This window comes from Achroia grisella, unplaced genomic scaffold (genome assembly GCF_030625045.1).
Source record: "Achroia grisella isolate CSIRO2021 unplaced genomic scaffold, CSIRO_AGI_Agris_v1 utg146, whole genome shotgun sequence".
Lineage (NCBI taxonomy): Eukaryota > Metazoa > Arthropoda > Insecta > Lepidoptera > Pyralidae > Achroia > Achroia grisella.
Window position 1 is genome coordinate 3,542,747 of NW_026712636.1, and position 18,084 is coordinate 3,560,830.

An 18,084-nucleotide genomic window follows, 5' to 3' on the forward strand; every position below is an offset into this window, starting at 1 on the left:
GAAAGACAGCGACAGAGACTTTGTTTTATACTATGTAATGATGTACAAGTGGCGAGCTTAAAACTATATGACATTCTGTAACTATTGGGTGATAACAGAAAGCGGTTGAAGGGCATATGTATAGGTAGATATAGCTATACCAGCAACTCAATCTACAATCATATCTTTCTACAATCTTTTAAAAATATTGGTCGGATAATTGTATATACTGTAGTAAGTTCTATACTAGAACGTGTATCTACAGATGCACTAACACCAGAGACAATACTTAATTTAATGTCTTTCGGCTATCGACCCGCAAGCGTTCAGGATTTTTCATGCTACAAAGCTTAATTTAAGAAAAATAAACAATTGCGAATCTTAACAGATTGAATTTTCTTAAGGAGGGGGGGGGGAGTTTATTAATGTCACAGATAACATAATATTACATAGTAATGTAGACTGATGATTCCATTGCTAACAATGTATTATGTTACGTTGAGCTACACGCGATTGCTCCTGGAAACCATCTTGATAAATTTCTTTTGTCAAGATGGGCTAACTGACCTGACCTCGTGCTCATCATCTCAGCCTCCACAGATGCCCCGCCAGCGTGATGTACCGTTAGCGCAAGCGGGTACACCATGATGATGATAAGATGAGCATCTTATTATCCTCCACTGGTACCCCGCCAGCGTAAACGTATATATATATAGCTCAGGCGAGTCCACCATTCCATTAACATCCATCCACTAAAAAAATATGCAGAGTTTTATTTAGTATTCCATAAATTTGTGTTTGAATTGTAAGAAATTGTTATAAACTGCATTGTTTCAGACAAAACTTATCTTTTGCAATTTTCCTCTTGACTTTACAACGCTGCGTTTGATCTACCCGCAAACATTTTTATTCTTTGCTTGTTCATTTTACTAAGTAGGTCTACGATCAGTTACACTAATTTAATATCTAAAAAACTCCAATTCAATTTCGGATCAAGAAAATATAAGCTCGATTTAACGGCACACGATTTATTGTAACCATTGCAGCATGATCTTTTATTACTGTACTAACCAATTTTATCGCAAATAGACTGTGGTTTGTATCTTTTTAGGTATCTACGTAATCCTAAATAGTAATTCGTTTTTAGAAGCAAACTTGAATGCTCTATGATATAGGTGCTCAAAAGGTCCATTTGATTTCATGGTATACTGATTCCAAAAAGAACGACCATTGGTTGGTGACCTGATATAAATGAATTCGATTGTACTCGTACATTCACCTCATGTAACGAGACGTTATCATCAGTTAGAATCCGTGACCTTTATTTGGGAATGAAAGCGAATGGTCAATTGTCCAGCTCTGAAGAGGAAACGCTCAACTTTCATTAAATCATATTATGAGAAATTATTTTGACTAGTGTTGAAAATTTGACCATCATTAAATTAACATCGATAATAGTCTCGTCTTATATCTCCAGGATACCTATGATACAGAACCGTACTATTTTGAATAGTCTTATAAAATAAAATGAAAATTCTCAAAGGTTATATTAAGGAATATTATCTTATCTGTGGTTAAAGTTTGTAGTTGTTATACTACACATTTAAATTAACTAGTGGTGTGTTATTAAAATTATATAGTGTAATTAATTAACCCAGAGTGCGAAATTATAATTTAATATTAAGTAAAACTATACACAAATAATAATTGTCTGTCTATCTGTAGTAGTAATAAGTTAGCACATATATATTTTTTTTTAAACAGGGATGTATAAATAATATATTTCGCTCATATATGTTTAATTTTGAGAGTGTAACTTTATAAAATAATCACGCTGTACACGATATTATTAATTATTTATTTTTATGTTCTTTTGCCATTAACTGCCTTAAAGCTCTTAAGTTGTTGCACTTTGCTATAAGTGTAGGTTCCTCATATTCAAATTATCAATCATAATCAAAGAATAAATAAGGTAGAGTATGCATTGCAGATATATATGCGTTAGTTTTTATTTATTTCTGTAAGATCATCTTTATTATATACTTTTTATTGTAATATAAATTTTTCTACTGCTAGTTTTGTTTTCTTGCTTATTCTATTTCTCAAATACACCTCTTTTCCTTTCACAAATCGTTTCACTTCTCTTATTATTCTAACCAATTCCACGTGTATAATCCCATTTTTAAGTCAAATTAGGCAACAGATTTTAATCAACTACTCTACACATTATATTCTTAATTATATGTCAATTAATTACATTTGTTTATATTTCATTTACTTTTAAGTTATTCGATTTAACGTTGAAGGTGAAACAACAAACTTGGGACTCGTCATCCTGGTTCCAAAACTTCACCTTGACGGGAAACTTGCCCTGAAATATAAATAATAGAAACTATATACTATATTATTATATATTTAATAAATATAGGACCACCTCAAACAAACATTTTGCAAAAAGATTCACCAATCAATTTGCGAATGTTTATTGAATAGATGTAAAATATTTCCTGCAGTTTAAGTGATGAGTCTAACTGTTGAACACATCGCTTCGCATCCGATGGTCGTGGGTTCGTCTCCTCGCATGATACAAACATCTGTATTCATGAGAGGTCGGGGTGTATTTATATCAGTCGTTTAATAACCATAACACATGTTCTTGTTTGTTCTATTTGCAAAAAATAAAAATATATTTCTTCTTTTATAACCTCGATGGTCTAGCGGTTTTGCACACTGTCTTATACGTGGTGGTTCAGGGGTTTGATTCCTCGTATGGTGCAAACATTTTTATTCATGAGTATGATTGTTTTTATCGCTCTGGTTGTTGGCTATGTATATTAGGTGTTCTACAAAAAAATATCTATGTATTTATATTACATATCTAGGACCCATAACACAAGCTCTGGTTAGCTTAGGACTAGATACCGTTGTGTGAATTGTCCAGAGATTTTATTACTATTATTATTATTATGTTTCCTTTCTGAAAGATGTTATTATTGTAGAAATAAGATTTTTTTTTTATTTTCTTTGACTTACCGAAGCACGCTTGTCCAGTTTGAGTTTGAAGTTAGCGGTGTGCGTGTCTCGCCTCAGGGGGCAGTCGACCGAGTCGCAGGCACTTCTCGGCTCGTCTATTATAGTGTCAAAAGTGTACATATTTCCGACGTCCCCATAGATGGCATAGCGTAAACTTTCTGCTGTGAAATCTGCAATTACCTAATGTATTAGTGACAACAATAATATACTATCCGGTACCCGCGACTTGGACTGCATTTTTCATAATAATACTAATTTATTATCAGACAATTGCCTGTAAAGTAGTCTGTCCCATTCTAAAACACTGAGTGGGACAGCTAATAATATTAAGGCTTTTATATTTATTTATTTTTTTTTGAAATCTGCAATTACCTAATGTATTAGTGACAGCAATAATATACTAGCCGGTACCCGCGACTTCGACTGCATTTTTCATAATAATACTAATTTATTATCAGACAATTGCCTGTAAAGTAGTCTGTCCCATTCTAAAACACTGAGTGGGACAGCTAATAACATTAAGGCTTATATATTTATTTTATTTTTTACTAGCTACTCGCCCCAGCTTCGCGCGCGTTTCCGTACATTATTATTATATATAAATCTTCCTCTTGAATCACTCTATCAATTGAAAAAATTCTTGATAAATCCGTTGCGTATTTTTAAAGATTTAAGCATACATAGGGATGGACAGACAGCGACAGCGACTTTTTTTATAATATGTAATGATTACTAAATTATTATTTTCCCAAAATAACACCTAAATATATATATATATATATATATATACTAGCTGTACCCGCGACTTCGTCCGCGTAAAATAGTGACCTTGAGCAAATAGTAAAAAATATATATTAATAATCTAACCCAATAAAAAAGTTTCATCGTTCTAGCTTCAAAAATGAAATTTCCATACATAATTCCATACAATTCAATCAACAGCCAAAAACTAAGTTTCAAACTACTATCTTTAAAATGAAGATACTTCCATACATACCATACATACATTACATCTCCCCTTTCAACCCCTTATAACCCTTTTTCTTGTTTTTTTTAATGCTACTTATATTAGTGTCATCATGTACCAATGATAAGATGTCGCTATACTGTAACCATTTATGGCTGAGTCCTGTGGCGATAGGTACTGATATTTTCTCAACAGCCTAAACTATGGGTTTCAAGTTTCTAGCTTTAAAAAATGACATACATGCATACAACATTTTAACTCCCCTTTTGACCCTTACAACCCATTTTCGTTAATTATATTTAATCAATACGCAAAAAAATAAGATTGAAGCTTAAACTTTTAAAAAATTCCTCTTTCAGTCTCTTATAACCCTTTTTAGCATTAAAAAGTAACCTATGTCCTATCTCAAGATCTAGACTTTAAATTTCATTTAAATCAGTTCAGAAGTTTTGGCTTTTAAGACAGACAGACAGAGTCACTTTCACTTTCATAATATTAGTAAGGTATTTATTCAATAAACTGACCCAAAAAAGCGTAAGAAAAAAGCTTCATCGTTCTAGCTTCAAATATGACGAATTTCCATAAAAAGTTTTATCTGCTATTTTATTTTACCCCTTGAATGGTGACAATGTGATATTTACAAATTTAAATGTCATATTTATTTATATTTAATAAACAGTTTAAACTAATCTTTAAATTCTTTTGAAAATTGGTGGTCCAGTTGGCCAATAACATAATAAAATTTTGTTAAATCAAAATAATAGATGTGATATTCTAAATTGCAAACTATCCCTCTACTTGCGCGAACCATATCTCTGACTCTACTGGCCAGAATGGAGAAACGCGTATTCCGAACCTGAATAATAAAAATATTAATAATATGTTCTTACGCTCTTGTCCAAGAGCAGGGTCATCAGTTATAGGCTCTACCAGGATTATATTTATGTATTTATAAAATAAAATTGCAGAGCAAACGTTTATTCATTTAAATTCATAAGGAGACAACGGATTGACAATAATCAGTTGCGCGCGCTGCTTATACAAATGACATGTATGTTTATTTATGACATATGAGCGTTAATAAGTCGCATATCTAGTACAATACTGGTGTAATACAGAAATTAAAAATTTTTGAAAATAGACTTAATAACACAATTATAAAGTAGACTTTCCAAAATATCAAATTTTTTAGTTAAGCCATTATTATAATAAGTGTGTATTCAACCGCATAAAGATAACCTTGCATTACCATTTTCAACCCCTTACAACCCTTTTTTCGCATTAAAAAGTAGCCTATGTCCTTCCTCGGCGTCTAGGCTATATGGGTACCAAATTTCATTTAAATCAGTTCAGTAGTTTTGGCGTGAAAGCGAGACAGACAGACAGACAGACAGACAGACAGACAGAGTTACTTTCGCATTTATAATATTAGTAAGGATATATATATATATATATATATAAGTATCTACTTACATGGTGTAAAATTCACATCGATATCGTATATTTTGTCCGTCTTGATGTTACAAAATCTTGGCCCATGCAAACACGGATCCACAGTTACGTAGTTGATTCTGCATTGACTATTGTCGACTGCAAAAAAATATAAATGATTATTTTTGTGGGTATGTATTTAAATAACTTCTACGGACAAGTAAAAAAACGTATGGCAACAGACAAGTGGAAAAAGCAATGGCAACAAGATTTTTGCTTAAGGGGGTCTTCCTATGTGACGGCCTGTTTTTTAGGGATATTTTAGGATTTTTTTCTACGGCCAGTAAATATTTAGAGCTTCAAGTTTTTTATCATTTATTAACACATATTTGGACAGTATAAATATAAAATTTCAGCTAAAAATATTCAGTCAAACTAGAGTTACAGCGCTCTGAACACCCCCGCCTCGAAAAAAAGAGCTCCCACTTCCTCCACGATTCCGGCTGATCGGCTTATCTGAAAAAAAAAAAAAAAACGGCGTTTTAATTTGTAGGCTTAAAAGCACGGAATGACCTATAATCAAATGAATATAAAAAAAATTGGATTTTTGATAGACATTTGAAATAAAAGTTGCAAATTAGGCTTTTTTTTTTTTTGTTTTTTGCTATAAAAAAATCGAAATTTTGAAAATTTTCGATTGATAATAGTTCATTCCATGCGTTTACATATATTGAGTGTGCCCTGTAAATTTCAAGTAATTCGGTCCAGCCGTTTCTGAGATACAATGGATGAAAGTTTGAAAAACACAGTTTTGAGAAAAACGCGTTTAAAGTTTCAAGTCCGTTAAAAACTATTAAAATATCAACTTACTCTCAATCGGCGATGCCTGGTCCATAGAGTATTCCTTCCTCTTCCTCGTGAAACTCTTTTAAAGCAGATTGTTCAGCTCTTGAGTCAATCCTGGCTTGTTTAACGACATCACTTACGCGCCGCTCAGAGCGTAAGATTCGCTTTTCATCCCGTTTCTCAACATACGCTTGGGCTTCACGACCAACAGGGCATCCCATAATCGACATAACTTTTAAAATACCTTGAAAACCTTCATTAAAGATAATAACTGCTAAGTAGCTAGCAATTTCAACAACTTTGGGACCAGAATGAAGATGTTTAGGAGCGAAAGTCCAAATCAAAGAATTCAAAGATTCGTTATTGTTTTGTGTCTCTGCTCCTAAACAACGAATTAATAATTCGTCTTTCGATAAATCTTCGAAAACCGGTTTGATAGCTTCTTGGACTTGCGGAATTAGAGGTGGTTTATCGTGATGAAATTGGTCCAGTTCATTATTAGCTTCAGCCTTACGCCATTTACACCAACTGTCTTCGCCTTCTGAACAAAATTGATGCTGAGGGTTTTCATCAGAAGAACATTTGTGATAGTACGTTGCCCAAACTTCCTTTCTCATATCTTCAAGCGAATCTGGATGGCGTCGAATTGCTAATCCGTAGAATTTTGTAATTTCTTGGATAACTTTATCAGTAAGTTTACCTGCTCCTTTTCCTCCTATTCCTTTATTGGTTTTATACTTTTTAACAGCCCGAAGTCTGTAGAAACGTGTCTAAACTTGTATAAACAAATATATTAATAAAAGGGAGGCCAGGTATAAAGCCGACGGTACACAATAGGCCCGGTCTCTAACTGCCAACTCACCGCTCCGAACCGCTCTTTCTTTTACCTGCTGTATCTTTAAAACGACTTCGAATTTTCTAAAATCGCTTTACTACCGTATTCTAGACATGTTAAGGGAGCAATTTATGAAAAAAAAAAATCGATTTTTTCAACCCATCACATAGGAAGACCCCCTTAAAGTTTTCTGTCGGGTCTTCTAACGGACAAGTCTTCGAATTTCAATTAACAAGAAATTAGGAAGCTAACTTCTAATTTCTTGTTAATTGAAACACCGATTTGACGTATCTGTATTAAACATTGCAATTACATAAAAAAAAAGGAAATGTGTCTTCCGCATTCTAACACTAAAGCGCCATCTATACTGAAAGATTAGTTAGCCAGGTTATTTTTATTTCTTCAAACAAAATAACAGAATTATATACGTACGCATCCGAAAGCACTTCAGCACTCACATGGTTTCCCGTGTTATGGCAAGTGCATTCATAGTCTACTATATTCTACCTATACTTACACATCAGAGCGCACGTCGGATGTTTTACAGGCGTTATTTCGAATCTTAAACCTTATACATGCCATTCCTAAGAACAATGGCTGAGTAGCCGCCGAGACTCTAGTCGACTCCCCGCTTTCCTGGCGCCGGCTGTTGTTGTACTAACCCTTGGTAACGCCTTTTCGTGACCAAAAAATCCTAATACACCCCGTCTATATAGAAGTTCTACTACAAAAAGAATAACACAATTTGTAATGATCTTATTCTTGGTAACGTACACTGTGATCGTGGTCAATTTATCTAGAATTCATAACGACCCGACGTTTTCGGGGGTTTCTTGGGGATCGACCGACTTCGTATAGAGATAGCCATGGGGTCACTAGTTCGCATTGAAATCTATTGAAATCGAAATGGAAAACATCCTCCTTCGTGATAGACGGTTGAAAAGATATTAACAATAGTGCACTGACCTCAAATAATGTGATAAACAAAATCAAGATGGAGTAGCTCTACTTAAACGTATGCTCGTTTGCAACCGTTGTAGTAACAAAAAGAACTTTTAATTCAAGCAAAATGTAATATACCTACTGCTTTATATAATTTGTCTGTATTATTCCTTTTATAAATATTAAAAAAATATATATTTACATTTACATATATTTGTCTTACAAAAGTAATATATAAGTTGTACCCATAATAAAAGCTCTGCTTACCGTGGAACTAGATGGCGTTGTGTTCATTATCATAGGGTTATTTATTATTTATAGTTAAGCCTTCTAAGAGGAAATAAATAGAATATATAAATACAATCTGTATTATTTGATCCGATAATGAAATATAGCCATTTTCCTGTCTTAGTAAATACGCGAACTATCAAACGAATAAAGTAATTTTATCCAAATTTCTGAGAAATATTTTTTATTTTAGTTTATATTAAAACGAGAATGGTATAATCTTTTGTTTATTGTTATCAAAACATTAGATAACAATGAACAAAAGATTATACCATTCTCGAAGTATGTACTAAGGGAATAGGTGTTTATTTTTATGAGAAAATAATAGTAGATTTGATAGCTTGCCAACCGAAATATACATACATGTAATATTTAAAAAAATGTATATTAGAAGTATGTACTCACCCTCTTTGCATATTTTCCTTGTTACATATTCACAGTTGATAGTGACAAAAAGACAAACAAAGAGAAGGAAATAATACGACATGTTGGGGCTCGCTCCAGAAACTTACTGATAACATCCGCTATGATAATAATTGTCATAATATAATAATGAAGCATTAATAGGGCCCAGTTTACTTTATATATATTTACAAGTACCAAGCTCTGTCATTTGGATACATTCGTCGTTTTATTTAATTTTGTTTTTTCATTGTAGACAACATAAACGTCTGCTTGTATGCCTCAGTCTCACATACTTCAGTGGTCGAGCAACTTACTTTGTAAGAAAAATATAATATAACTAGCTGTATCCACGCTTGCCACCTAAATGTGCCTATGTGTTATTATGTTAGTTATTATATTAACCTTATGTTATTCTGATGTATAAGCTATATGACTGTAAAGTTTCATCAAAATCCGTTCAGTAGTTTTTGCGTGAAAGAGAAACAAACATCCATACTCACAACTTTTTGGCTTTTATAATATTATTCACAAACTATATAAACATAATTTTATAATATTATTAAGATATCGGCCTCGGTGATTTAGGGGTTTTGCAAACCGCCTTACTCCTGATGTTCCCGGGTCGATTCCTCGCACGGTGCAAACATTTGTATTCATGAGTATGATTGTTTGTATCACTTTGGTGTTGTCTATGTTTTCTATATATATTATGTATGTATCTACAAAAAATGTATATTTATATTAGTTGTCTAGGACCCATAACACAAGCTCTGCTTGACATGGAACTAGATGTGTGGAATGTCTAAGATTATTATTTATTTTTTCTCTTTTTTTCACATCTTTTATTTTGTATAAAAGATTATTATTATTATCATCCCTCTAACTAATTATGATGACTATTATTGATTTGCCAAATATTCATACTGCCCACAACAGACATAAGTTATAATTGTTCTTTTGTGATTACTATAGATTTTAAATACTAGGTACTCTGAAAGAACGCAAGGAATATACTGAAGATTATACATATACAAACTGGATCAGTATCAAATTTATGATGACATATAATAATTGTTATTTACGTATATTTGCATTGTAAACTATGAGCTAGTTTTTGGGTACAATGGCGCATGCTACCTGAGTATACGCCGTGGTTACCGTAACAACAATATTTTTTTAAGGTATTATTTTTGTAATAATAAGTATTTTTTGCGAATAAGTATTTATATAGATAATTTTCTCTCCCAGGTTGTTTGTAAGTTCTTTTGTTTTTACTTGCCAACTTACTGGTTTTTCTTGTTGAAAAAATAAAAAAATCTGTGCAAAATGAAGAAATTATTGTAATTATCGTTTGTAAACTGAGTGAAAAAAAACCAATTTAACACAATGTAAATTGTTAAGAATAAATAAAACGATGTAACGTAATGTAATATGTTCTCCGCATGTACCCTCTCATCTGGGCCGTTGTGCGTGTGGAGCCGATACTACTAGAGTACTCAGCCAAGCTCCTCCAAGAAGAGCAGAAGCCTCCTGGTGGCCTTACAGGCTTCACGAATAAATAAAAATAAAAAATAAAATTAAGCAGTTGCTGGAGTTAGCGCGCAAAATCGCACTGACAAACAGACAAAAATTCTAACTATCCTTACTCTTGATTCTATTATGTTGATAATAGTATTCTCATATATATTCATTGATTATGAATATATCTTATATATGTCGTCGTATATGTAATGTGTCGGGCACACTGTCTTTAATATATACACACAGTGTGCCCGACATACCTTTATATTACTAGTATTTACATAACCTAATTGTAGAACTAAGAACCTATAATATGATGACTAAAATATATTATTAAAAGGGGTCCCTTTAGGCAACGTTCCGAAGATACTGGCAGCGTTCCCTCTTTGAATAGCTAGACTAATTCTTTGTCCAAGGTAGCTGCCAGCTCTTTGGTCTTCTGTGATGTCGACTAACCTTTTCGTTATTTCTTTGAAAAGTCTTATAGCGCTAGGACCCCACGGACCAAGAGTCTCGACACCGGATGGGACAAATTCATATTCGGAGCCTAGACCCCTGTATTTACATATTTTGGCTTTTTCAGCCGCTTCACATGCCGCACCAGCTCTGTTGTTGGTTCCATGTAGATGGGATGGGGCCAGCGTGTCTGCACAGGTTGCATCCCATACCAGCACCCGGCCCATCTTCCATGGAATCAAACTCATACCGTCTGGTCTCTTACCATCGTCTCTTGCAATACCAGTCGGCTCAAGTAGACTTGGTACGTTGACGGTGGCAATATTTATATATATGTTTTAAAAACTATTTTTCTAATGATCCATTATTTATAACCTTTTAAAATATACGTCTTACCAACAGCGCCCATAGTTTGTCTTGATTTAAAAAAATATTCTTACACAACAGTCCTTAAGAAATCCAGTCGTTAAAAGACAGCGATCGCTCATTTTTATATTATAAGTACCTTACCTTACATAGGTACCTATAATAAAATGTAGGTTTATATATATATACTTTTTTATTGGATGATAATGGACTAGTGCTCCTGCGATAACGGTTTACGCTTGCGGTGCACCAGTGGAGGATGATAGGATAAATAGGTCAGGTAAGTTTATCCGTGAATAAATCACCAGGAATTAACCATGATTTCCAGGGTCGATATAACATAGTCCATTGCTAGCAACGGGGTCATTAGTCCACATTACATTTCTCTCCTAGTTTATTTATATTTCTGTAACACGACTTGAACAGCGTTCAAAAGTCCACCCTGCTTTATTTGTTTCTTGGTCTACAATATAATTATATCTACATGTATTTACATACATTAATACGTAATACTTTAATCTTTCAGACGGTTAGGTTCTGAACCCGGCGATAACAATTATGATAAGAAATACAAGGAGAATGGTTTGAGACATTGAGTTTTATTAAGTTTACACAGTATATATAGTTATTTACAATATTTCATTACTAATATTACTGATCATTTCCTAATCTGGACGGGGGTTTTGAAACAACACTGTTGCTCCTCATTATCTTCATTCCATAAGATCCATTTGAATATATAAGTGCCCTGTAATGATAAAAAGAAAATAATGTAAAATGTTTTCATAAAATCTGTCAGCGGAGGTCCGAGACATTTCTTTATGTTGATTGAATTAGGTGTTATTTTGCTTAATTCCACTTTAATTATTGTGTTTATTTTGTTTACTTCCATTACTATTTGTAAATACAAACGGTAATGGAATTGAACAAAATAAATATCCGAGACATTGTTTTATGTTTTATAGAATTAGGTGTTATTTTGCGAAATTCCTCTTTAATTATTATGTTTATTTTGTTTAATTCCACTACAGCTTGTAAATACAAATGATAGTGGAATTTAACAAAATAAATAACTGAGACATTTTTAGTATTTTACAGAATTAGGTGTTATTTTGCGAAATTCCATTGTATTAATTATAATTTGTTTAATTCCACTACTGTTTGTAAATACAAACGATAGTGGACTTAAACAAAATACGTATAGTAAGAACAAAGACATTCAGTGTGGAGGCATTTTTTTATCGTGAGGGAAATCTTCAAAAGACTAATCTAGAGGGGTGATGCGTGTTTTTTTGGTGACTGTCAGATTTAATCTGACGTCATCTTGGTCGTAATATCGCTTAATAAATCACTAGGCTAAATCTTCATTATAATAAATATAAGAATATCAACTCCTTGTACTGATAAATGTATGTGTTAGAATCACTAGTTATGACGACTTAGGTTTTGATGCTGCTACTGATGACCGGGAGAGAAACCCCATGTAGCGCCCGTGACTTGTGACATGGGTGTAGGTTTAAAAGGCCATTACATACAATTCACTTTAGTATTTAAAGTACAATCGACCGAATGCCGTAGCTTATAAAAATTCCCTCCTTCCACATAGAGATGCGTGGGGTTATATGTAACTAGTTTAACGATACTAAGTAATAATGAAACTACCTTTTTTTATATTTTAAAATTCTTCTTCTCTTTTATTATTTTTTTCCAATAACTAAATACTTCAACTAACCCTAACATAAATACTTCACTCTTAGAAAAGTTTACTTACCACGGGTAGTTTTTTCCCGATAACTAGGTGGTAGTTGAGGGTACCATCCTGTCCGGACACCACCGGACAGGTGGTGAGGGTGCATCCATCAGCGATGCCCAGGTCAGGGAATATAGCACCTGTGTCTGCCCAATACACGGCTGTCTTCAGCTTTGTTGTGGAGAAATCTGAAACAGTTTCCATCTTTAGATTTAGTACAAAATGAAGTCCCTTCTGCTTTCTGTTCGCTTAGATCTTTTAAACTAAACAATTGATTTTCATGCAGTTTTTAGTAAGAGATAGAATTATTCAGGAGGAAGGTTTATACGTAGAATATATGTATACTCAAGCGAAGCCGGGGGGAGGGGGGGTAGCTAGTTTTAGTATAATTGCCATTTTATATATATATATATATATATATATAGCTAGCTATAACAATTGGGTATGAATTTTCGTTTACAGATAGATGTTAGAAATCGACACATGGTTATGGTAAAAGTGAGATTTTAGGGGTTAAAACATGGCATAATAATCGAGGAATAATATTTAACATATAATATTTTTACTGCATTATAGTATAGTATAGTGTGTTTTACATTAAAACAGTAACTATACACACTACATCTGTGCATATATAATATAAATATAGTACAAATCAACACACAGCCAAACATCATCAGAGAGAGATACAGAAATAAAAATCTGAACACAATTTTTTTTAGTTCTCAAGTTCGGTTTAAGCTGGTGTAAATCTCTGATCGCCGTACCATTGTTATTTTGACTGTTAAACTTGCTTCGACTTCCACGGTACAGATAAAATCTTACTTAAATTTTTCGAAATAAAAATTTATTCTATTCTATTTCTAGTTATAAAAAAACAATATGTAGGCCTTTACTTGGAGTGTAGTCAAAGGACATGGAGACGTTGGTTCCCTTCTTCAAAATGCAGGCTCTCCTCGATCTGCAGGGTGTTATGCGGAGTTGATTTACTGTACATACATTGCCAACTGTAATTATAAAACAAACTTTAATTTAAATCTTATCTTAATAATATAATATACTTAAATATACTTATAATATATTGTTACTCTTTCACGCAAATCTACTGAACGGATTTTACTGAAACTTTACAGTAATATATTACCTTAATAGCTTATGCATCAGAATAACATATAGGCTCTAAATTTCACACGGGTAAAACCGCGCGCACAGCTAGCCAACAAACCAGGAATACAATGCCATCTAGTTAAAAAAAAGATGAGCCTAATATTTTTAATAATTGGAATGGTTGTTTGCATATATATATCCGGACCAAAAGTAACCTGACATTGAGGTCGACGCAGCTGGAGTCGAGTCACTTCACAGCTTCAAAGCGTTCGTGGCCCGGGGCCCCACTAGTATGCTATGTCCATCTTATCATTCTACACTCGTGTCCCGTCAGCGTAAACCGTTAACGCAAGCGGGTGCATCATTCCATTTGTATCCTTTAAAAAACAATCTTACTATCCCCCACTGGTGCCCCGCCAGCGTATACCGTTAGCGTAGGCGGGTGCTTAATCCATTATCAACCATCAAAAAAGTCCTACCATATTCTACTGGTGCCCCGCCAATGTATACCATTAGCGCAGGCGGGTGCACCATTCCATTATGATCCATCAAAAAAGTCCTACCATATTACACTGGTTCCCCGCCAGCATATACCGTTAGCGAAGGCGGGGCGCACATTCTATTCATAGACAAACTAAAAACGTGTCGTGATCTTTTGTTCCGGTTTAATATAATGACAGTTGACATTTTAACCTTTACCGATATGTTTGGTGCGCACGCACTGCTAAACTTTGTTATGTAAAGTGTTTTGACTATCACAATGTACCGAATAGGACATTTTATCTGTGCATGATAATGTAATGGTGTTTTTCTGCTAATTGCACGCTGATATATCTATGAGACATGTAGTGGTATGGTGGACCGTTTTTTAGAATAGAATAGAATAGAAAATCCTTTATTCACCTAATTTAATTTAAGCAGTTTTGAATAGTCATAGTTATCCTACTTTTAATCTACCGCTCATTAGCCTCATCACAAGAAGAATGAGAAAGAAACTTGCGTGTTGCTCTTTTAAACAATCGTTGTATCTTTACATTTTTTCGGACTACACTAATGCTGTTGGCCGTAGCTGGCCTTTACAGCTTCACTGGACGACAGGGGGCGAGTGCAGATGACACTCCAAACTCACGGAAGGATTTATAGAGTGGCTGAAGCCCAACTCTCGCCTGACGGATATGACTTTAGTTTGAGGGCACCGCTAGCGGTGCGGACCTCGGCTCAGGCCATGATACAACAGTGCTTAGGAATGATATTTGATCACTTATCTTGTCCTGTTCACGTATAAGACTACAGATATTACTTTCCATAAAGTAGATTAACAGCATACAATTTGAATTACGTAAAAAATATATACCAAATACTATTCTATATTCAAAAACATGTGGCGTCAAAAATAAAGAACTTTTTTTTAGTTCAGTATTCTAAAGAAAATATTTTTATCTCGGTATTCTAAATTAAAAAACGTGACGTAAAAAATAAAGCAAATATTTTTGAGTTCAGTATTCTAAATTTAAAAACATGTGACGTCTTACTTATTTTTTTTTAAGATACAATAATTATATATCTTGTATGGGCACAATGATATTGTTTGCTATATTTGTATGATACACTCTCGGGGTTATCGATTATATTGCAGAAACATAATGATTACTTGTAGACGAGTGCGTAAGTGGAAGTTACAATGACCCTATTACAAGACTATGTAACTCTTGTAATAATAATAATATCCCTGAAAATCACACAGCGTCTAGTCTTAAAGTAAGCAGAGCGTGTGTTAAGTATACTTGATAACTCATATAAATACTATATGTTATTGTAAATATATAATATATAGGTATATAGAAAACACCCAGACAATACAAATAATCATACTAATGAATACAAATGTTTGTACCGTGCGAGGATTCGAACCCGCGACTATCGGAAGTAAAGCGGTGTGTTAAACCGCTAGACCACTGAGGCCGTCATAACTTACATTGTGTAGCGGACACGGTCTTTATAAGCAATAAGTGCCCGGACATTGATATTCACACGGTATACTTTGTAGTAAATTGGATACACTGTCATTGATGCATTATATACGAACGTATCTAGAAAATGCGCATTTACTGCCCAATTGCGGCTATATAACCGCACTTCACACTATTTGTGTCCCCTCCGATGTATTCCCCATCTAATTCAAACTGGGATCGAAATTACGACGGCCTGAGCCGAGGTTCGGAACCCCAAGCGGTGCGACTAAAGTCGTATCCGTCAAGCAGGAGTTGGCCTTCAGCCTCACCATAAATCCTTCTGCGGGTTTTGAGTGCCACCTGCACTCGCCCCTTATCGTCCTATGAAACTGTAAAGACCAGCTGCGGTCAACAGTATTAGACTAGCCCAAAAAGAAACTAGTTTTGTCATTGGAATGGTAAACAATGGTAAATTGGATACGCAATACGAAAATGCGCATTTACAGCCCAATTGCGGCTACATCACCATATATCATCATCTCTATTTTTGACACTGGAATGGTAAACAATAGTAAATTGTTTACCATTTCTATTTCTTATTATTATTATTATTATTGAAGCAAGAGCTGTTTTTCTACTAAATTCTTTACATTTAGATAAAAAAGCCTGATGCAATAGTCTTTAATATTGAATACCCTACGCTTAAGATGGTTGCTATGACAACCATTTAGGTATACATCAGATGTTTCTGTTGATTAAATTATATGTCAATGGTAAATGTACTAGTACCTCAATGACGCAGTGGTAAATGTATTATTGTGATAAAGGGAGTCCGGATTTTATTATATTATTCTTGTTTGGGTGAATTTAGAAATCTCGATGCGTGGTGGATTTCGTTGGTTTGATTATTTGATTATTATTATTATGATTGACACTAGCTGTTACCCACAATTTCTTCTGTGTGGAATTTTACTTTTTTTACATAAATTTAATTTTCTAAAATAAAAGTCTCTCCTTACAACATTATATAGAGAATGTCCCGTCAAAATTGGTTGAGCTGTTTCATAGTACAGTAAGAACAACAACAAACAAAAAATATTATATATACATATATTAGTACCGTATATATTTTCATATACATTTAGTAAATAGCTGAAATTTCCAATTTTCAATATCACTTTCAAATCTATTTCTTTGTATATATGTGAATATATTGTATGTTATGTATATAACTTACCAATATCACAACTATTTAAATTAGCTATATCTGCAGTCACCACAACAAATGCAACAATTGACAACACCACACCAATTTCTCGCAACATTTTTATATATATACAAATTTGACACGTCTATATGTGGCTAGTAGTCTCCGAGGAATGTTCGATTGCATACATATGGTCCAGCTCGTAGCTAGCCGGATTTACCCCGTATTCACTGATAACATACTGTAATTACTTAATTAATCATGTTTGTTACTTAACTAATGTTTATATACATAGTTAAGATATTTTTAAATATTCGCAAGTAAAGGGAGACTCTACAAAGTCTAATGGAGGATTGCGGAATGGTGCACACGTCTGCACTAACAGTTTACGCTAGCGTGGCACGAGTGGAGATCACAACATGCTGTAATTACTTAATTTAAATATTCACAAGTAAAGGGAGCCTCTACAAAGTCTTGTCCTGTTTTTTTAATGGACTATAATGGAATGGTGCACCCGCCTGCGCTAACGGTTTACGCTGGCGGGGCATCAGTGGAGCATGATAAGATGAGCATGAGGTCAGGACAGTTAGCCCATCGTGACAAATTCACCAGGAGTTTAACACGATGATTTCCAGGGGGAACCGCGTGGATGTCGACCTGACATGGTACATTGCTAGCAATGGGGTTATCAATCCAAATTACTAGCAATCCCCTTCCCCCTGCGCTAACGGTTTACACTGGTGGGGCACCAGTGGAGGATGATAAGACGATAGTGGAATTGTGCGCCCGTCTGCGGTAATGATTTACGCTGCCGGGATAGTGCAGTTTCAGAGGAGTTTCCCGCGTACAATTTAGAATAGAATAGAATAGAATAGAAAATCATTTATTCAAATAAACTTAATTTAAGCACTTTTGAATAGTCATTTAAATGTGGAGTGAACTTCCTGCCGACGTTTTCGAGACTACAGCATGTGGGTTTTCAAGAAGGGTATAAAGTTT

General features: G+C 34.0%; 1 protein-coding gene across 1 annotated transcript; it reads right to left on the minus strand.

The window, feature by feature from the left end:
- Positions 1–2,010: 2,010 nt before the first annotated feature.
- LOC131855554 (uncharacterized) lies at positions 2,011–17,278 on the minus strand. The gene is made up of 8 exons (XM_059206830.1): positions 17,116–17,278; positions 13,716–13,826; positions 12,841–13,007; positions 11,730–11,817; positions 8,727–8,828; positions 5,453–5,569; positions 3,013–3,182; positions 2,011–2,350 (listed from the first exon to the last, which is right to left on the minus strand). The coding sequence occupies exons 1-8, from the start codon at positions 17,201–17,203 to the stop codon at positions 2,243–2,245; spliced, it is 951 nt and encodes a 316-aa protein (XP_059062813.1). The 5' UTR covers positions 17,204–17,278; the 3' UTR covers positions 2,011–2,242.
- Between the last annotated feature and the right edge of the window lie 806 nt (positions 17,279–18,084).

Excerpts from the sequence above, each read along its gene's own strand:
- LOC131855554 (XM_059206830.1), bottom strand. The coding sequence starts at position 17,203 with ATGTTGCGAGAAATTGGTGTGGTGTTGTCAATTGTTGCATTTGTTGTG. Across the intron at positions 5,570-8,726 it reads AAGGAAAATATGCAAAGAGG|TCGACAATAGTCAATGCAGA; the intron begins GTGAGTACATAC and ends ATTTTTTTGCAG. Across the intron at positions 2,351-3,012 it reads AACTGGACAAGCGTGCTTCG|GGCAAGTTTCCCGTCAAGGT; the intron begins GTAAGTCAAAGA and ends TTTATATTTCAG.